The 21,551-nt window shown below is 49.0% G+C and overlaps 1 protein-coding gene across 9 annotated transcripts in view; it reads right to left on the bottom strand.

The window, feature by feature from the left end:
• EEFSEC (eukaryotic elongation factor, selenocysteine-tRNA specific) overlaps positions 1-21,551 on the bottom strand; it is a 266,024-nt gene that overhangs the window by 55,975 nt on the left and 188,498 nt on the right. For 7 of the 9 annotated variants that reach the window (XM_038565476.1, XM_038565470.1, XM_038565471.1 and 4 more), the window contains exons 5-6: positions 14,000-14,275; positions 7,916-8,572 (exon numbers count right to left, since the gene is read on the bottom strand). In XM_038565476.1, coding sequence (XP_038421404.1) covers positions 7,916-8,572; positions 14,000-14,275 — 933 coding nt within the window. The remainder of the gene's footprint in view (positions 1-7,915; positions 8,573-13,999; positions 14,276-21,551) is intronic. The other 2 variants (XM_038565474.1, XM_038565475.1) reach the window with 1 other exon arrangement.

Genomic DNA, 21,551 nt, shown 5'->3' with positions numbered 1-21,551 from the left:
GTGAAGCCAGACCACTCAACTCAGCCTGGGGTACCCAGGCTCAGAATGAGACAAGGTTGGGGACCTTGAGTGGATACCCACTTTGTAGGCTGCCCTGGCTGATCCTCCTCCAGGGATTTCTCCCGCACAATCGGAACCAAGCCCCAGCCTCCCCCAGCCCCCAACCTGCGTTGCCTGCTCTGCTGGCAACTTTAGTGGTCCGGCCTACCTACACACTGGAGCTTTCCCATCCCTCAGGGGCTGGGTGCTCCCGGGCTGAGGGCCCTTTTCCAGACTGTGCCTCTGCAGAGACAGTGCCTAGCCCTGGGGACCCCCCTCACCCCACACGTCTGACCGGTCACAAGGCACAGCTCAAAGGTCACACTAGCTCTTTGTGCTTTCCCCTTAGCGGACCCCCTCCCCCACCTCAGTGGAGTCCTGCTCCCTTAGGCCCTCTTGTATGTGGGTCTGTCCTCCACAGGAAGGCCACCTTTCCCATGACCCTCGGCCCAGCTCACTGAGAGGAGCAGCGGGTCTGAATCTGCACAAGGCCGCAATGAAGGGCCCTCTGGAGTGGGGCTTAGCTGCTCTGCCCCAGTTCAGAAACCCTCTCCACCCCCCCTTCACTTTGCCAAACCTCTGTACACCTGTGAAGAAAGAGCCTTTACCTAATTGCTTTCTTGAAATACCTGTGCTTAAAGGGAAACTGCACATGGTACCTGTGAGAGACAAGAGTCGCCATAAACAGGAACCTGACGGTAAAGTAAATACAATTAAAAGAATGAATTGGATGCTAGTCACAGACTGTTGCTACTGGAAGGACCTACCTTGGGCCTGTTTTCTGACTGTTCAAAAAGCAGACTGGCACGGAACAGAGGCGTGTTAAAGTCACCTTCAAGGGAATCTAAGGCTTCCTTTGCGATGTAATCAAGGGACCACAAAAAAGTCCACACACACACACAAAAACCCCGAAGAAAGAGAAAATTACTAAGGGGTTCTACATTATATAACAGTATGAGGAAGAGCCTTAGCCAAATGAACAGCAACTTACTGCTTGCAAATTTCCAAGCTGCGAACACATGAAAAAATGAGCAAATGCACACACACATCTACGTATCTATATCTATTCTTCACTTATAATTTTAACAGTTTGTGACTTCTACTTGTAAAAATCTACTAGAGGGGATCCCTGGGTGGCTCAACGGTTAAGCGCCTGCCTTCAGCCCAGGGCGTGATCCTGGAGTCCCGGGATCGAGTCCCACATCAGGCTCCCTGCATGGAGCTTGCTTCTTCCTCTGCCTGTGTTTCTGCCTCTCTCTCTCTCTGTCTCTCATGAATAAATAAATAAAATCTTTAAAAAAAAAATCTACTAGAGTTTTCTCTGTGGCCACGGGTACAACTAGAATCTAAGTCCCACGAGGACAGGGATTTTGTCTCTCTTATTTATTGTTATCCCCAGCCCTGAAAACAGCACATAGGTATTCTATAAATATTTTTCAAATGAATGTCCCACAGGAAAAAAAGAGAAAGTGTATTCTCTCTGTTTCTATCTAGAAGTCAAGTGTAGCCTTGTGTTACACCCCTGTGTCCTTATCTGCTGTTTAGTGGGCCTGTTCAATTCTGGAATCTGCATTCTAAAGTGCCCACTATAATTATGACTCCACTTATTACCAACTTTTCCTTGGATTTCTAACATTTTGTTTTTATAGGTTTGGTAGGTGCAAGTTCGTAACCACACCCTTTATCATTACATGATGCTTCTCTTTATCCTGGTGAATATTTTTGTCTAAATTAATATTACCATTCATACTTTCCTTTTATATTCAGTCACCTGACATTTCTCTGCCCCTCCTTTTATTCCTAATCTTCGGTCACCATTGTGTGTTTCCAACAAATAGCATATAACTGGAGGATTTTGTGTTTTAATCCAACCTATCAGTCTGTATTACGCAGGAGAATTTGGCCATTCATGTTTAGTATAATGACTATTTACTCTTGTTCCTTTTATTTTTGTGATTATTTATGAACAATGTTTTTGTTTCCCTCATTTTTGTTGGTTTAAATTCATTCCAATTTTTCCTTTGTGTGTGTGGAGGTGCTATGCTTTCCCGTTCCATTCATAGTTTCTTCCCCCTTCTCTGTGTTTATAATCTTAGACAAATTTCTATATTTTTACTTGAAAACAGGATACTAAGAATCTCCCCCATCACCATGGGCTCTAATTCCCTTTCCCAAGCCATCTCCCTAGAAAGACTAGCCCTTTAGAACACCTTCACTTCTCTTCCTTGCCCCTCTGAGGTGAGACCTCTGGAGCATATCTTTTTTTTTTTTTTAATTTTTTTTTTTAATTTATTTATGATAGTCACACACAGAGAGAGAGAGAGAGAGGCAGAGACACAGGCAGAGGGAGAAGCAGGCTCCATGCACCGGGAGCCCGACATGGGATTCGATCCCGGGTCTCCAGGATCGCGCCCTGGGCCAAAGGCAGGCGCCAAATCGCTGCGCCACCCAGGGATCCCTCTCTGGAGCATATCTGTTAGCAAAGCTCCCTTCCCAGGACCTAATTCCTGAGGAATGAAGACAAAGTTGAGAACTTGTGGTTGTAGATGGTGATTAGACTTTTCCTTGCAGGATGCTTAGTCTGTTTCAAGAGTCCTATTTACCATTTAGATCAGGGGAGGACACACTATAGCTAGGGGTCCAAGTTCTGCCCAGTATCTGTTTTTATATGGCCTTCGAGCTAAGAAGGTTCTTCTAATTTCTAATGGATTGAAAAACATCAAAAGAATAGTATTTCATGATACATGAAAACTGTAAGCAATTCAAATTTCAGTGTCCATCAGTAAGGTTTTACTGGCACCCCACCACAACTACTTGCTTCTACCTTGACTATGGCTGCTTTTGTGCCACAGTGGCAAAGGTGAGCAGTTGTGACAGAGACCGGGTAGTACTGGGTACCGTAACTCTGGGACGGTTCCACAGCACCTCACCCAGCCATATGTTCTATTTATTCATTTTTATTACCAGTGCATAGGTACCATGTCAAAATAGGAAAAGTGGACTTTTAATGTCACACTTTTAATGCTCAGTGACATGCAGATTATTATTTTATTGAACTACATGGCAAAGTTCTGTGTTTGTTATTGGCTGTGTTAATAAAATACAGCATACACTGACATCATACTATTCTCAGCTCACAGAAAAAAAAAAGAGATGATTTCAAGCAGCACATCTCATCATATCAGAATTTCTTCACAAAAGAAAACAGAGAGAGAGAGAGAGAGAGAGAGAGAATAGGCTACAAAGTAAGTTTCCAAGTGGTTCATTTGTTAGCCAAGCAAGGAAAGCCATTTACTGGTGGTAAGTTAAATAAATTGTGTTTGATTACAGTAGCTAAAAAAAGTATCCAGAGAAGAAAAGCTTGCTTAAGATGATTAGATTTGGGCCAAGACCAATTGCTTGGATGTGGCCCATAGGCCACCGACACTCTGGGTGACACCATTGAGTGAAGCCACTTCTGCAGGGGAACTTGACCCATCCTCCAGTGTGAGCAAATGAAGCACAAAAGTAAGAGAAAACCCCGGGGAAGGCTAATGGCTGGCCTCGTTATGTGCCAGGTACTATCCTCAGCAGTTTGTATTTATTTCACTGTTATATTCTTTCTAGAACTTACTACTACCTGAAAGCATCTAAGGTACTAATCCTTGTCAGTCTCTCCTGCGAGAACAAGAACTCTGTCCGCCTTGCTGCCTGGCACACACAGAAGCTAGGTAAACATCTGGACGTATGGATGAATAATGTCTTTTAGGCAATGGGCTCAGAAGCACTATGTGCCTTAAGTCTGTCCAGATGGAAAGTGTCCATTCAACATATATCCATATAGGGCTGGACCTTCCTTGTTTATAAATGGAGGATGTCTTGGAGGCCCAAGCTGAGCTCCCAGAAAGTGACTGTGTTTGTAGAGCAGACACAAGGAGTCTGCTCAGATTCATGGAGCAGGGGCTGGGAGTTGGTTTGCCATGGTGGTGAAGAACCTGCCCAGGAGACTGGATTTAACCTTTTCTTTTTTTTTTAAAAGGTTTTATTTACTCATGAGAGACACACAGAGAGAGACATAGGCAGAGGGAGAAACCGGGTCCCCGTGGGTAGCCTGATGCAGGCCTTGATCCCAGGACCCCAGGATCATGCCCTGAGCCGAAAGGCAGAAGCTCAACCACTGAGCCACCCAGACATCTTTGAATTTAACCTTTTCAAGATGACTTGGGCTCCTGGAGATGTCTTTATATGGAAGTATGCCTTGGGGTGGGGTGGTAGCTTCAAAATGTCTAGCAATTTTCAGAGGCAGGCAGCTGGGGCAAGATCAGCACTGGGGACTCCCTGCCCTGGTCAACCACACCCAGCAGCCGGCATGACTCTTAGTTCCCTCCCCAAATGCCATTTGCACCAGTCCAGGGTGGCTCTTGACAGAGACCAGGGGATTGTCCCTGTGCTTCAGAGAGGGGCAATGAAGTCCTGGAGAAAGGACTGGAATATCATTCTGCCCCAAGCTCCAGGATTTATTATTCTGACTCTAAGGGCTTAAAAATTAATAATAATAAAAGAACAAGTGCAGAATAGGAGCCAAGCACTGATCTCACAACCTTCATGCACTCCCCAACTGGCCCACATCTCACCCCCTGGTGCAGAGCTGTGGAATTCCTTGGACCTGCCCACATCTCCACACCAGGAGGTTGGTCAGGCTGAGACTGAAGCCCAGGCTGGCACATTTGACCAGTCTGCCACATGGCAAAGGCTGTGGCCAATCAAGTGTTCCGAAAATCTCTGTGCACTCTGGGTCTTGCTCAAAGCAAAGAGGGCTGCCCACTGGAATAAGCCTGGCCTTCTACTGTGAGCTGTACTAGGAAATCTTCCTGCCTCCCCTGAGCTAGACTGAACTCTTATATATAAAGCCATTTTACCTGTGAGGTGGAGACTGCTCCTCAAAGGAATGAGGATATTGAAATAAAAGGGCTGCCCAAGGCATACAGCTGTTACATGGCACAGCCAGGATCTGAGCCCAGTGTGCGTGACCCCCAAGTTCTATGCTTACCAACCTTACCAGGAAGAAAAGTCTCCCACCAAAGAGACTCCAGCTTCTTGAGAGCACACTAGCCTCTCAACTCACTGGGCAAGAATCTACCAGATTTGCTAGAAAGAAAAGGGCTCAGAGGTCATCAGTGCTGGGTTCAAATCCTGACTTGGCCATCCTGTGATGTGGGTGGGTCGTGTTACATCTCTTGAGCTGGTTTCCTGTGTGGCTGCCTTTGCAGAGGGGCCCTGAGGGCCTGAGGTCAGAGCAGGGAAACTCGCTTTTTTTTTTTAAAGTAATTTTTTGTGTTGTCTGAATTATTTTTTTTACCATGTGCATATATTACTTTCCCCAAATTCTTACATATAATTATAGAAGGGAGAAAGTGATCTATTTAATAATTTCAAAAAAAATACATAGGAAAAGTAATAACCTCCTCCTTGAATTTTTATAAGGATTCAAAATAATGTAAGCAGCTAACAATGGCACACAGTAGGTGTTGAATAAACAGAGCAGGGATGGGGTGCAGGGAGGCAGGAGGCAGGTGTATTCCTGCCCCTGGGCCCAGAAGGGAAACAGGACAAGTATCCATTCAGTTAGAGCCTTAAAGAGCTGGTAGGAGGAACCTGGGTGCCTGCGCCCTGTCCTTCCTTGCAGGATTCCAGTCTCAGGACCCCTCCACACACATCCATAGCCCCACCTGAAGCAGTCCCTGGTTGGAAAGAGCCTTTCTGCTCAGGGTTTCTATGTGGGATCTGTTCACTGCAAGTCTATGGCTCTTATGCCTCTACTTCTGGCCTCCCTGGACTAAGCAGAAAAGGGCTGTGGCCTCAGGAATGCCCCAGATTGGTGGCAGGGCCTGGGTCAGCACGTCTCCTGGGCCCTCCCCATTGCCCTTAGGAAGCAAGAGGCATTCAATAGTATGTTTATTTGCTCCTCACAAACACACACTCCTCATTCTCAAAGGGAGTAACTGCTGCTCCACCACCAAGAGGCCTGTGTGAGGCAATTAGACCTGTGAACTTACCAAGTAGGACATTACTCTATGACAGATATTTCACCAGAGAATAATTATGCTTCATAATACTGCTAATAAATCAAGCTAGAGGAACGAGTGACATGCACTTTATCACCTTCGTCTTCAATCAGCATCTTGGGGCTGGCCCCAGGCTGATGGAACCTTTGAGTGGTCCCCATAGTCAGACCTTGACCTCTCCTGGAGGTGCTGGGAGTTTGGGCTACCGCTCTGTGGATGAGGAAACCAACATTCAAAGGGGGGCAGATAAAAAAAAAACAACAAAGGGGGGCAGATGGCAAAGAGCAGAGGATGCAGACATGGCTTCAGCTTTGGGACTCCAGCAGCAACGCAGGGTGACCATGCTGCCCAGCAACGCAGGCTGACCGTGCTTGCCTGAGGGGGCAAGGTTGGCCTTGGAGTGGGAGGCTTGAGCTTATAAAACTACGGGATCCTGAGTTTTAGACGCACTGTGAGTGGGCAAGTAAGAAACTTCTACTAAGTCCCCCACCAGAGGGCAGGTCTTAATACAGGCAAGATAGGAAAGGAACTGGGCCTGAGCACCAGGATGAATCCTGAGACAGGGAGGAGGGGAGTGTGAGTTTCTGAAGTGACAGAGTTCCAGAGGAGAAACGTGGGGATCTGAGAGCGGAAGGAGATGGTGGGGGATGGCAGTGGAAAACCCTGTCCACAGCTGGGTGCCCAAGGCCCTGATACTTTCTCCTGAGTGCCTACTAGATAAAGGTCAGACCCCATGCCCGAGCCTATGCTGATGCAGGCAGGGTGCTGCATGGGGGAGGGGTAACCCTCATCTTGCTATCTAACGAACAAAACTGCAGCTCTGCTGAGGGCCTCAGGGCAGAACCCACTATAGCCTAAGCCTCCCAACACTGGGGTCTCAGCACTGCCATGCTCACCTGGCTCAGAGACAAGTCCCAGGAACACCCACAGCCACCCTTGCCCCTCGGGGACCCACATTCAGGGAGTGAGGTTTGGACAGAGGTTTGGACATTCTCCACCCATCTCTTGGAGGCCCAGGAGGCAGGGATTCCCACTGAGATCAACAATGATAGATACAGAGGGTAGGCGGGGCCCACCTGACAGAAGGCAATCTCAGGACTTCAGGACCCCTTAAGGCTCTAGGCTATTCCATTTGCCTACCCTCACGAAAGGACTGTGAACCAGAGGAAGCCAGCAGGCCGGCCTCTCCCACTGTTTCACCTTCCCATACCTTCCAACCTCTTGCCCTCTGGCATCTCCCACCACCATCATCCTTCACCCTTCCCCCTCCCCACAGGCCAAGGACATGGTTGGCCGGGCCTGCCCTGCACTGACCAGCCATGCTCCCTCCTTTAATATGACTGGATTGGGGGCAAACCCAGCAGCCACCTTGCCTGATGGAGGCTCAGCCCCCACTGCGGCCATGAGAGCGAGGGGCTGGTTATCAGGCTGTGAGGTGCAAGGCCCAGCTTCTTATCTGAAACTCAAAGAGGCTACTAATACCACTGGCTTCTGGCCCAGGTGAAATGCTGCTGTCTGAAACTAGTTTGTGTGAGGGACCAGGGCTGCTCTGCCCTATATAGGCCACCTCTATTACCAAGGTGAGGGCAGGGATGGCTGGTTGGAGATAGGTGCAGTGGAGCTCCCCTGCCTTGGTTTAGGCCCCATCTCTGTTGGCTGAGGGCTACCACTCGGCTACTCTGGGCCTCAGTTTCTTTGTTTGAAAAACCTCAGAAGTTGGGACGAGAAGGCCTATAAGGTCTTCCTATTGGTTCTCATCACGGACCCCAATGGTGTCCATCCCAGCCACCTGAGCCTGACAAGGAAGGGTGATGGGTGGAGGAACTGCTTACCCGCTCTACAAGGCCATGTTTGTGCTTGAGCTTATACACGTTCAGCCTGGGCAAGAAGCTCTCGGCATAGTCCTTGCCCTCCAGCCCATGGAGCAGGACGCCGTGGAAGGCAAGACGGCACGTGTTGGCATGAATGTCTGCATCTAGCCTGGAGCCAATCACCAGGCACAGCCGAGGGCAGGTGACAGGCTTCTCAAACTCCACGAGGGCCCACTGCTGCCGAGGACAGCGGCTTTCTGTGGCCTGGCCCGTCTTCTTGTCTGCCTCACCACTGTCTGTCACTGCTGGTGCCAAATCCTTATCTAGATACTGCTCCTGGAAGAGGTATTCTTGAGAGAAGTCGAAGGAGTCCAGCACAGGCTCGTGGTCAAAGTTATCAGGGGCAGGGCTGAAGAACATCAACCGGCCCATGACTGTCTCATGGCCCACTGTGATGTGGAACTTGGCTTTGGTCTGCAGGGGCCCTCGGAAATATTGGATCTTCTCCACAGAGATGATGGCCGCGTGGACAGTGTGCAGGGACTCCGGAGCACACACCAGGCCACGCTCCAGCAGCTTGGGGTCAAATTGAGTGACGCAGATGCCCAGCCGGTCTCCCTGCATGGCTGACATGACAGGCATGTGAAACATCTGCATGGACTTCACCTTCTTCACCACCTGGTGGGTAGCAAAAGAGAAAGCTCATGAAACAAAGAGCCTTGAGGCTGGGGTGGGGAGTGGCTCCAGCCAGAGAAGTCCTATCTCAGCGCTGCCAACACTTACCTGGCACCCGGCATGCCAGCCCAGAAGAGTTCTGGGGCAGTCAGACTCCCCTTGGCCAGAGCAAGCTCCACCTGCAAACATGTGGCCCACAGGGCGCCCTAGTCCAGGATGTAGGTGGTGGTCATAGCAATCGAATCCTGAGCTACCTCCTTAGTTCCTTCTGTCCTAGTCCCTGTTCCACCCCAGACTCCATTCCAGCATTTTCTTGCCTTGAACCCTCTGTATAGGCTTGCCATCACATCCAGAATGGCCCCACAGGTCCTCAGCCTGCCAAGCTATGGCCATTTGTCCTTGAAAGCCCAGGCCAGACTCCTGTGGCACTACTATGGGCTCTCACAGGCTGCTCTAGAAAGTCTACCCCCAGTGGGCAGGATCTACCCCCTTCTCTTTAGTGCTACCCCAGCCCCTCTGAGTCATACACAGCCTGCTCTGCTGTCAGTGCCTGTCTGCCTATGGGCCCTATGGAAGCCCATAGGCTTCTCCAGGGCAGGCCACTCTTTACTCACAGGACACAGTCCTGAGTGTGCCAAAGACTGTTCTGGGAGTAGGAATAGAGTGAGAAACAGCAACAAAACTGCAAATATGTTAACATCAACTAAGTTTGTATTGATATAATTCATATATAAAACCTCATATGTAAATACATAACATAATTATATGAGCATATTATATATACCTTGTTGTATCACATATAATATGTGTATCATTTATAACATATAGAGAAGGCCTAGCATTTGGGGGAGGGTCTGGCTTCTTAGAGTGGTGGTCAAGGAAGACTTCTGTGGAGGGTCTTCTCAGCTAAGACCCTCTAGAAGTCGTGTGAAGATCCAAAAAAAGAGAGTTCTGAAGGGAAGCTGATGAGTGTATAGGCCCAGGATGGAGGCTCTGTGGGTCTGAAAACAAAGCCATGGGAGGGCTGCAGCAGGGAGGGCAATGAGGGCAGGCCGGAAGTCACAGAGGAGTTTAGGCAGAGGAGTAACCTGATCTATCTCTATTTGGAAACCGCCCCAACTACCACACCAGGCAGATTTCTGCACCCACAGTTTGTAAATCAGGAACAGACATGAGAAAGGCTCTAATAAACATTCCACGAAATCAATGAACATTCCTACTAAGATCCACTGTCAGAGAGGAGATGAGATCACGCTTAGTGCAGCAAAGAAACGGGTAATGTTTTTCAGAAAACTTGCCATCGAAACTTAAGTTCAAGACACTTTGGCTTTCAGGTTGCAAGCATCTCCATCTGCAAAACCCGGGTGTGTGGAGCACTCGTCTTCTCCCTGGATGAAGGGAGAATGCTGAGCTGCTCTGGGCCCAGGAGGCCAGGCCCTTTTCTGGAGAGCCATAATACTCAAGTGTTTGTTTAAAGATCATTAACTACCTAACCAAGAGGTCAGGGGGCGGAGAAAGTGAGAAGTGCAGTGTCAAAAGCCACAGCCAAGATCAATCAAAGAGAAACATAAAACATCTCTGAAATGATCTACAAGAGCAATGGGAAACTAAGATTTTCAGGAATGCACCTTAGAGTAACCGGAGAATATTATCTTACACTAAGCATCTGCCGAGTGAGGCAGGCCCCAAATCATGGCTCTACCCCTCCACCCCACCCTGCGGCCCGTAGCTGCCCCAGGAGCTGTCCTCCAGCCCCCACCCCACACATCTCCTTTCTCCAGGCCAGCTTTCTAAAACACATGTCGGATGATGCAACTCTTTGGCACCAACCTCTACACGGGCGTTCCTCTTCCACATCACCACTTTCAAACCTTTTGCGCATAGCTGTTGTGAACAGGAAGATCCTTTGGTCAAACGAAATTGGATGGGCAATCAGCCCTCTGGCCACCACCACCTGTCCCCACAATAGGTAAGCTGCTCAGGTTGGGTAGGGGCCTTGCAGCTGACACCCCCGCTGCTGTCCCACCAAGGACTTTGGCTTGCCTGGCTTCTCCACATGGCCTTCCCTGGAGCCTCCCACTGCCACGTGGCCTGCCTCAACAGCTCTTTCTGCCCCATATTCTCCCAACACTTTGAGCCGCAACCAGGGGAAGCTTGAACAATTCCCTACATACACAACCACACATTCATTTTGCCTGTGAGCACCCTTCTCCGTGGGACTTCTTCCACCTGAAATCCCTTTCATCCCAGGGTATCCCCTGGAATGGCTTTCCTGCTCATTCCAGACCGAGCTGGTTACTCTCCCCAGGGTGCTCTGAACCTGACTTCCTGTATTGCCATTGCTGCTTTATTGCCAGTCTGTGCTTCCCGGTACTTACTGAGCTAAATTACAACAGAGTAAGTATACATGGCCCCATCAACCACCCTGAGAACTAAGACATCACCAATAACTTCAGTCTCTGTGCTCCTCCCCCACCTAGTTCTCCAGCCTGCCCCCCAGCTGGAGGCAACCCTTCTCTTGAATTTGGTGTGTGGCATTCTTTACTTTTTATATATACATGTACACGGTTGTGTGGAAGCTCACTACATATGTAATACATATGCCTAATCAATACTTTGCTTTGTTTTCTGAGTTTTTGAAATCTGTAGCTCGTGCCCATGCTGCCTACACCTGCAGCTCATTTGTTGGGGATGCTGTATGTCACACAGTACACACAGACCCCCATTCAGCCTCCTATTGATGTGCACATGGGTCATTTCCAGTTTTTTGCTGGAAAGTGATGCAATGAATTCCCTCTCACACAAGAAGCCTGCCTGGTGCACAGTGCAAGGAGGGTTTCTGGAAGATGCAGGCCCTGACCAGAACTGCCAGGTCAGGAGTGAGGGCTCAGGTCTGCTAGATAAAGAACCAAGTCCCACAGGCCAGAGACCTGTGGATGGATAACGTCTTCTCCAATATCTGGCATGGCCAGATTTCTTAATTTTTCCCTATCAAATCTGTGTATCTCCCCTTTTAAATCCAAGTTCCTACTGCTGCATCCTTAGAACCTAGCACAGAGGCGGGTGACAAACACTGCTTATGGTCAACCCAGTTAAATATCCAGCCCATTGGAAGAGAATGGCTGCATCTGATTCTGGAAGAGAAAACGCCCCTCATGGCCAAAACACACCTGGCACAGCGTGGAGCTGAGATTCCAGAGTGGCCAGGGCCTGAGTGAGTTTTTGGTGTTCATGATGCTTCCTGTGACAAAGGGCTCATGGCCTTCACTGCCCTGACAGCCCCCACCCCCACCATCAAGGCCATCTCTAAGCAGGCTTCATTAAAAGCATGTTCTTTTCAATGGGACTTGTGTTCTTAGGACTGAAATAATAAAGAATGCCTTAAGAGGGCACCGTGAAGAGCAGAAAGACAAATAACTGTGCAAATCAAGATTTCAAGGGCCCAGACAGGAAATTGTGAAACAGATAGAGATGGGGACAGGGCAGTGTGGCACTACTATGGGCTCTCACAGGTACATGCAGACAGTATCAACACATAGGCTCATCGACAAACCCACATTCTACAAGATATCCTTTAAGAATGTAAGATCCATCTAGGACACCAAAAATTTGGGAAAGTAGTTTTGCCAACTCAAGAATAGGGAAAAAACAGGCTTTCCTTTCATTTTCTGGCCAACTTTGAGAGATTCCATCCATCTACTCAACAACTCACTCATATTTACTAATATCCAAGTTGAGTGGTGGAGGTACTGTATGTACATTCACTCAACACATATTTATCAAGTTTCTCTCACATACAGGGCCCAGGCCCTGGAGTGATACAGGGCAAGCAGCACAGATTCTGGAGTCTACTGCTGGGGATAGTGGGGGGAGAGGGTGGGAAGATTATAAAATCCTCAACCAGAAGTGCCTGGGTGGCTCAGTTGGCTAAGCGTCTGCTTTCGGCTCTCAGGTTATGCTCTCCAGGTCCTAGAATTGAGCCCCACATCAGGCTCCCTGCTCAGCAGAGAGTCTGCTTCTCCCTCTCCCTCTGCCCCTCCCTCCACTCATGCCTCCTCTCACTCTCTCTCAAATAATTAAAATAAAATCATCAACTAACAAACTCAGACTACAAAACCATGGAGAGGGGCTGTGGGAGAGAATAACTGGGGGACATAATCCTTCCTGGGTCATCAGGGAGGGCTTTCTTGAGGAGGTGGCACTAAAGCTGAATCCAGAGGGAGAAGAAACCACCCACAGGGGCTCCAGACAGAGGGAAGAGCAGAGCAAGTTTGAGGCGCTGAGGTGGGAAAGAACATGGCCTGGTTGAGGGATTTAAAAGCAGTGAGCTGGCTGGAGGGGAGTGGGCCAGGGACAGTGGCATCAGGTTGGAGACATGGGCCAGCCACCTTCACCATGAGGACAAAGAAGCCCTCAGAGGTAGTGGTGGCCTGGGGTTGAGCAGATGAATGACACTTGCTATCATGTGCTTTGATAAGGTCACTCTGGCTCCACAGAGTGGAGAAATAAGAAAGGAAAGAGGGGGAACCAGCCAGGAAGGAACTCGGAGAGTTCTCTGTGCAGTACAATGCTGGGATGTGCTGACAGATCGGACGTGGGGATCATGAAGACACTGGCACACATGGAGGGACTCCCAGGCTCTGGGTGTAGGGATGAGGGGCAGCTAAGAGATCTGGGAGATAGCTGAGGAAAGGCAGCAGGCAGCGAGCGGTGAGCATAGAGGTCGGAGCTCCAGGAGCGGTGGAGGCTGGCAGGGGAAGTCGGGGGCTAGGAAAAGAAGACTCACACATCTAAGTGCCTCTGGCCTTCCTACCTGGAAGTCTGGCAGACACCTCCAGCCTAGCACATCTGAGACTCTTCTCTTTCCATCTGTCTGTCTTTATCCATGTCACTTCAGTCACGTTAGCCTTACTTCTTATCCCAAAACATGCCAAGCATGCCCCTACCTCGGGGCTTTTGCACTTGCCAGTGCCTTTGACTGGGATGCTCCTCCCTCAGATATCCTATTTCTCTTTTCCTTGTTCCCCTTCTGTCCATTCAAATGTTTCTTTCTCAGAGCCCATCCTTGACTCTGCAATAAGTGGTCCCCATCCCTATCTTTTCTTAGTTTTATTTTTCTTCATAGTACTCATCACTATATATTATAGATTTATAGATATTATAGATTTGTTTACTGACTGTCTCTCCCACACTAGAATGGCCTGGGGGTGAGGTTGGCCATGAGGTTGAGGGTGAGAACTTTATTTTTGTTTTCTTTAATTTCTGTTTCTATCTTTAGTGCCCAGTGCAGTGCAGGCCATTTAGAGGATCTCGACACATATTTGTGGAATGAATACAGCCGTGGATGGGTGCAGCGCTGTCCCTGCTCTCTGGGAGTTCCAGTTTGGGTCTGGGGTGTTCACATCCACAAAGGCCCATAGAGGTACGTACCTGTGCTGTGGGAGCAGGGCTGGCTCCGAGGCTAGCTAGGAGTTGGGAGGTTCCAGACAACCCAGGGGTAGGAGCCTTCCAAGCCTCTCCAAGGGACTCAGTTCTCTGGTGGGGTGCAGTTAGGAATGGAGGCAGAGAAGGCAGGTGGCAGAGCGGGGAGGCGGCCCTGTGTGGGACCACCAGGCAGGTCTGTTCTTTGAGCTCGGCTCCCAGAGGGGACGGTGGGTCCCATGTCTCTTCCTCTTGTCCCTCCTCTCTTTCTGGCACCAAACACTTCTGGGGAAGGGAGGATGGACCCAAGGAGAGGCGGAGTAAGGAATACATCAAGCAAGCCAACAATTTTTAAAACTCAAGTTCGTGCTTGCTAAGCCATTTGGCCCTTTCTGACTAACAAAGAGGCTTTACCATTATCTGGGTCAGTTATTCTTCATGAAAACCCCACGAAGCAGGTCAATATTTTTACATTCAATTTTATGGATGAAGAAACAGAGGTTTCTGATGTCTCCAAGGTCACAGAGCAAACAAGCTGAGACTTGGGACAATGAATGCAGGGACGGCAAGGCAGGCCTGACATCCCACGGCCCAGTCTCTGGACCACCTGAGCAGATACTGACCCTGGTAGGCTGGCCCTGAGGCAGAGCGGCTCTGCCAGGCTGCTCTGGGTTGGAGGACCAACAATGTGGATGCCCATGTGGTGGGAACCAGAAAGATGGCTCCAGGAAAGGGACAGAGGGAGACTGCATTGTGAGAGGGCCCTGCTCAGGTGTGGAAGGAAGCCGAGGAGAGGCCAGCCTGCCCCGAGATCCAGGAGTTGTGGGGGCTGGGGCAGCTCAGTCTCTCCCTCCCCTTGCCCAGGCTGCCGCAGCTGCCCTGGCAGTCAGCAACAGCCTCCTTCTGGTCAAGCACAGTGGACAATTTCAGACTTGACTTCTCAACTGCTTTGCTCCCTTCTGGCCACCCTCATGTCTATGTTTGGGTAGCACAGTGCCCAGCACAAGACAGACACTCAGTAAACGCCTGCTGACAGAGCAGATGAGAGGGCAAAGGAACCTCTGCCTCTGTATACTCCCAGGCCTGCCAGATTCAGATACCTCTTCCAGTCTTCCGAGTACTTGAAGCATAGTTTTCCAACATTCTGAGGACTCTATTGGGTACTGCACTCAGAAGGACCTGTCTCTGTTTTGGAGACTATTGAAAACCTCCAAAAGAAGTGACTCAAGGTGGAAATCATAAAGCATTCATCTCTGCCCTCCATAGCACCTTGTGTAGAACAGTGGCATCTAGCTAGTGGCATCTAGCATCTAACTAAATCCTGGACTTCAGGATTTTACCACATGACTTATACAGAAGGTATGCAAGAGAGACGCTCAATATTGGTTGGATACTTACCTGTGCCGATGCTTTATAGACCTGAGCAGCCTTTTAGCTGGCTAATGATGATCTCATTTTATAGACAAGGTAACTGAGGTTCCAGAGGTTAAGATATTCATCCACAGCATCCAGATCTGCCCACCCTGAAAGCCCAAATTCTTTTACTATATCATGCCATAAAAACGCATCTACTCTACCATGGAAGTCCAAATGAAATACAATCACTGCACTGAGGTTCACTCACACATGGGGAGTTCTTTGGCAGCATTCCTTCTGCGGGGTAAGAAGTTGAGAGGCCCAACAACATCAGAATACACTGCAAAGAAACAGCAGTGTTGAGGGTCCTCCTGGTGTCCTACGGAATCAACAGATGCTTGAAAGAAGTAGACAATACCCTGTGCTTAGCAGTCTTTCTAATGTGCGGAGATTTTCGTAATAATGGTCCTGGCTGTAATGAGATTGGACCTCTATTATCCATTTTCGTTCCACTAATGAGCCTGGAAGCTCCTGGCTGTGCCAAAGGCGAGGGTTGGGGCCTTGCAACTTCATCATTACTTAATAAAATGTAAATCGGAGAGGAAAAGAAACACACAAGGTTTGACACTAATAAGCTTACAGCAGGATCAGTTACTTCAATTCAAAGAGATTCAGACCGGAGGGGGAAAAAATGAAATAAGCTTTTAAAGATCAGTCTAGGTTTGGCTCCATCAGACCTAACCAATTTTGTTTAATAAGGTTTCAATTTGGCTGCTCTTATTTCTCCCTCTTCTTCGAGCTAGGCCGGGTACAGATAAGGCACCCCCCCACACACACACATACCCCCAGCTTAATGCATTAATTGCATATTGCACAAAAAGACAAACTTGGGACTCTGCATAAGGAGAGAGCAGTGTGGGCCCCTGGGTGGCTGCCAGCACCTCCCCTGCTGGTACAGACCCCAGCTCCCCTGGCACCACCTCTGGAAGGATGAGAAGAGAACATCACATTGGTCTTGGGGACTTAATTCTCACCCACTTGTTTTTTAGAGAAATGAAAACCATTCCGAAAGGTACAGGGAATCAAATGACATCAGAACCACTTAAGTTCCCACCACCTGAAACTGACCTCTAAGATCTTGTCACTCATACTTCATGCTGACATCGAGCTAAAGACCTCTAGTCCCACTTTCCTCCTCGCTCCCTGCAACTGCTTTCAAGAATTCCTTATGCATCCTTCTATTATATATACTTTGATCATGTGCATATTCCTGAATAGTATATATATTTATTAGTTTATACAAACAGTCCCATATTATTGCATTTCCACTTGCCTCCTTCCTTCCGTATTATGTTTCTGATATCTGTTCTTCCTGAGAAATATACATACCAACCTATCTATTTAGCATATATTTATCCAGGCAAAGATATTGCTGTCTCTGTACACATCTAGGTGATGCTTTTTGACCACTGCATGGTGTTTCTTTGTAGAAAAGCTCCACCTTTTACCATGCCCTTATTGACAGACACCAGTTGCTATTTTTGCTGCTAGAAACAACGTTGCAGTAACCATTTCTGTACACATGGACCCATACATGTGTGCTGAGTTTTTCTAGCATGGGTATCTGCACGGAAATCTGGCTTGCAGGCCGCAGTCCAGTTTCGTCAGGAGTTACTGATTGCTTTCTGAAGTGGTCCACTTCCACCCACACAAGTGGGTGCAGACCCTCGCCAGTACTTGGTACTACAAGGTTTTTAACTGTTGCCAGGATGATGAATTAGGCATGGTAGTCCATGGCTATCTTAATGGGCATTTCTAGGGCCAGGCTCCTCAGAGTCTCTGCTCCTTCTAGTTCACCCAAGATAAACCGGTGAAAGCCCCTCATCTATGGAGACCCTGCCAGGCCCCAGGAGCTTCATGGGCATGCTCCTGAGCCCACATGGCTCTTGGAGGAAGGGGTGATGTACCGGAGGGGCAGGGAGGAGATGAGGTGGCGGATATCTGTGTAGGCCCCTCCTTGATATCCTGGCTTTCCTTTCTTGGGCTCCCTGCCCTCTGAGCATCAGTGCCAGGAAACACGGTCTTGGCACCACTCGACACACTTCTCCTCCCATCTGGCTATGTCTCTGGCTGACCAGAGGTGGGATCTGTGCAAAAATTCCATTGGTGCCTCAACAAAAGACCAATTGTCCCTGGGGAAAGAAGGCAGAGAGCCAAGGAGAGCTTCCTCATAGAGATCCCTGCTAAAAAGTAAGGGATGTCCCCTATGAAAAGGAAAAGAGGATCTTCAGGAGCCTGGGGTCCCACAGACCCCCCCAAAGACCCAGTTCTAGGATCAGAGATAGGATGGGGCTTTGCCTGTCTGCATGTCTACCTGCTCCGGCTTTTTTCCTGGCCCTGGGCACCCAGGCCAGGCTCCCACTCCAGGCAGGGCCAGCGTGCATTTTCCCCATCGGCACCCTTTGCCTACCAAGACCAGTTCAGGTCACCCACTCAGGGCCTTGGAGCACCCTATAATGTTCCTCATGGTACTCACAGCACCTTATAATTTCCACTACATGCCTGTACATTCCGTTGTCTTCTCTGGGGTTCCCATGCCACATGGACCGCTGCCCATGCATAGACTGGGTTTATTTTGCTCACCACTGGTCCCCCACAGGGTGCCTGCCACATGGAGGGCAGCCAGGGAGGATGGGAATGGATTTGGTTTCCCACCACATGGCCCAGCAAAGAAGGCCCCTGCTCCTCCACAGCGACCTCGCAAACAAACGTTGGTTATGAACCTCCCAGTCCCTGCAACAATGGAGAACCGTAAAAGTGACAAGGGGCCTGCCAGGAAGCTTTATGCTCCTCCTCCCAGCCACCCTCCACGCATTTGTCATCCCATAAAACTTTAAATTGAATTACACCAATGTTTGAGTCTTCTGTTTTCCATACAACTGGGGCCTTAATTGTTTTTAACGACATCCCTGGGCTTTTTGGGGGGTAAGGAATCTTTGGGAGGCAAGCCAAGGGAGCCAGCTCTGTCTTCGTGGCAGGGCTCAGAAAAGCTGTCTGTGGAGCAGCGAGTATGACCACACCTGTGCATGCATGGGCCTGCATAGGGAACCCAGGTAGGCTTGGGTTTCAAAGGGGTGGGTCCTGAGGCTCCCCTGTCCGTCAGCCCTCTGTGAGTGCTGCCCCTGTCCCACGGACCCTGCTCCTGGGTGGGCGCACCAGGCACTGTGCTCTAGCTCTGAGCTTCAGGCAAGTTTCAAGACCTTTCCAAGCCTTGGTTTCTTCACTAGTAAAATGGGGCTAATACCTCTGAGGCCACCAGGCTTCTGTGAAAGACTTAAAGAGGTAGCATGCACTAGCCTCTAACAGGGCACTTAGAGAGTGCCAGGTCCTCAATGAATGTGGTGGCCCCAGCCCCAACTCATGGTCCTAACCTCAGCCTCTGGCTTCTCCCTCATCCTTTAAGTTCCCATGGCCCATATGGGGCAATTCCTGGAACTGGTCTGCCCCACACCCACAGTTTCTTCCCATTCCTGGTCCCCATTTCTCACTCAGACTCCCCTAACAGTCACTCCTTCCCCATGTTTCTGCCAGGCAACATGCCTAGTATAGAGCCCAGGTCATAGAATGCCCTCACTCAGGTCCACCCAGGCTCCATATGTCATCATGCTCACTCTCTGGCTGGCACTCAGCCCAGCCTTCCTCTCCAGCCTGGCCTCCTTCCATGTCTGTGCCCTAGTTCACTCTGAGCCTCTGCTCCTGCTTCTTTATCCACCATTCACAGTGGGCATTCTTCAGGATCTGATGCCAGTGTTGTTCCCTGCTACCAAGTGAGCCCTTCACTTGACATGGGGGAAGCTATGGTTCTTGCCTTCCATGACTCCACACTCACTGTGGGGAGCAGGTGTGTAAAACACTACATAGAACGCAGTGTGCCGAGTGCCATGAGAGGTGCTCAGGGAACCTGCAAAGGGGAGGTGATATCTGAATTGGATTTTGAAGGATGATGCCATGCAAATGAGGAGAGGGGATGGCATGGTTTGGAAAGGGTTGTGAGGAAAGTGTAAGGAGGTGCCAGCAGGTCTGGGCAGAGTTCTGGGCAGGGCTCAGAACAAGATGAAGCTGATGCTGGGGCAGGGCTCTGAGGGGGCAGGAGCCCCCTCTTCCCATCTGTGCATCTTGTCCTGATGAGGCAGGGCCTGCCAGTACAAAAGGGGTTCAGGAATAGCATGTGGAACTGAGTTTCAGGAAAAGCAAGGCTGGGATTCTCACTTCCCAATACTTCCCAGGGAGAAACCTGTGCGCATGAGCACAAGATACGATGGTCACTGCAGCACAGGTAACATAAACACTGGGCAGTGGGCCAAGAGTCCATCAGTGGAACATGACAATAGACAATGTGAAATGTCCACACTCACAAATACATGCATGGCCAGGCTCAGTATGTAGTGATGAGGTGAGGCCAATAGGGGCAAAAACAGAAAAAGTACAAAAACCACATGACATGATACAGTTACAAAATGGCATCATGTGTTTCACATATATATCATACTTCTCTATACTATATACATACATAGTTCAGAAGGATACACTCAAGAGAATTAACAAGGGCCTTCTCTACACCAGAGGCCAGGATGGGGTATGATGGAACAGGCCCTTTACCCTTAACTGAAAAGTTTCACTTTTTTACATGCTGGCATTCATGAATAGGTTGTATAATTAAAAATTAATTCTTTAAAAATAAAAGCAGACATTTTAGTCAATTAAATTTAACAGAGTCAGTTTCCAATCAATTCACTCAGCAGACTCACACTCTGCTCTGAGCCAGAGTCTGTGTGGGTGCCAGGCCAGGAGGAGCAGTAAAGGGAGGTGGGCAGGGTGGGAGGGCTAACAGGAGAATGAGACACACTCCCCAGCTTTCTTGTGGAGTGCTGTAACCGCTGTTGTAACCACTGTAACTGCAGACTTGAGGCCCACCTTTCCCAGCAACACCCTCACCGTGGTGCAACTGGACGAGGAGTCAGTGGGCTGCCTACCCAGTCTGGCCCAATCTACATTCTCCACATAGGGAGACTGAGGAGACTCTGCTTCAGGCAGCTGGCACAGCATGGAAGATTTTCTCATTTCTGCTGGAATCTATGGAAATAGTCATGCCACCTGTCAGGAGGAGGAGGACAAAAGAGATGGTACAAGGCTCAGAATTCCAACAAAATAGAAGGGAAAAGGGGCACAATGTGGGATGCAACCACTCAGAACTCCACACAGTGCCCAGACCAAGAGTCTGCTAGCAGGAGGGGTGACCCCAGGCTGGACCCGAGAGCCAGGCACTCTGAAGACACTGAACTATTCTGTCCTCAACCTGAGTGAACCCACCTTCCCTCTACCTACATGCTCAATGGGAAGCACCTGTTTGTTCTTCATGAAGGGACCTGGAGACAAGGATATGCTGCCCATAACTATAACCTACATGGCCACTGGAGGTGGTCCAAGCCTTTTCTAAAATGTTTCTACATTTTATGTCTAAGAATCCCACCCCTAGGAAACTCTCTGAAAGGCAAAGATGGGTCACTAAAATATTCACTTCACAATTCTTTATGATAACTACAAGATGGTGACAACCCAGCTGCCCAATGGTAGACGAATGGCTAAACAGTGGATGAGATGTCATGTAAGTAATCAAATATATGAAGCAATTTTATCAGCACACAAATATGCTTTCTCTATAATACTGGACAACTAATCAAGGCATAAAAATACTTAAAATATAATCTTAACTATAAGTAGCAGTTGCCCCTGAGTGACAGGCTTCTCATTGAGTTTGCTTTCTAGCTTCTTCATACTTCATAAAAATTTCTAGAGTGGTCACGTATTGATTTGATTTAGGAGGAAAGGCTTTTAAAAACCTAAGTTAAAGGAAAAAGGAAGACCATCCCACCAGGCTGCAGTGATGTGTCACTTCTGCAGAAAGATGGTCAGACTCCTTCCCCAACCAAACACCCTGGTCTGGGCAGCCTGCATTGGGCAGGCATCCTGCTGGGCACGCTGCATGTTTTTGCCCATCCTCACAATCACCCCACCATTTGATAAATGAGGAAACAGAGTCAGTAACCTGCTGAAGGCCACTTGGCTGGCAAATGGGGAAATGAGGGTGCCAATCTAGTGATGCCTGGCTCTGAAATGCAAGCTCAGTAGCCTAGAGCCCAGGCTA

Source organism: Canis lupus, chromosome 20 (assembly GCF_011100685.1).
Source record: "Canis lupus familiaris isolate Mischka breed German Shepherd chromosome 20, alternate assembly UU_Cfam_GSD_1.0, whole genome shotgun sequence".
NCBI lineage: Eukaryota > Metazoa > Chordata > Mammalia > Carnivora > Canidae > Canis > Canis lupus.
The sequence above is the reverse complement of the archived record's forward strand: the minus strand, read 5'-3'. Positions and strand labels throughout refer to the sequence as shown.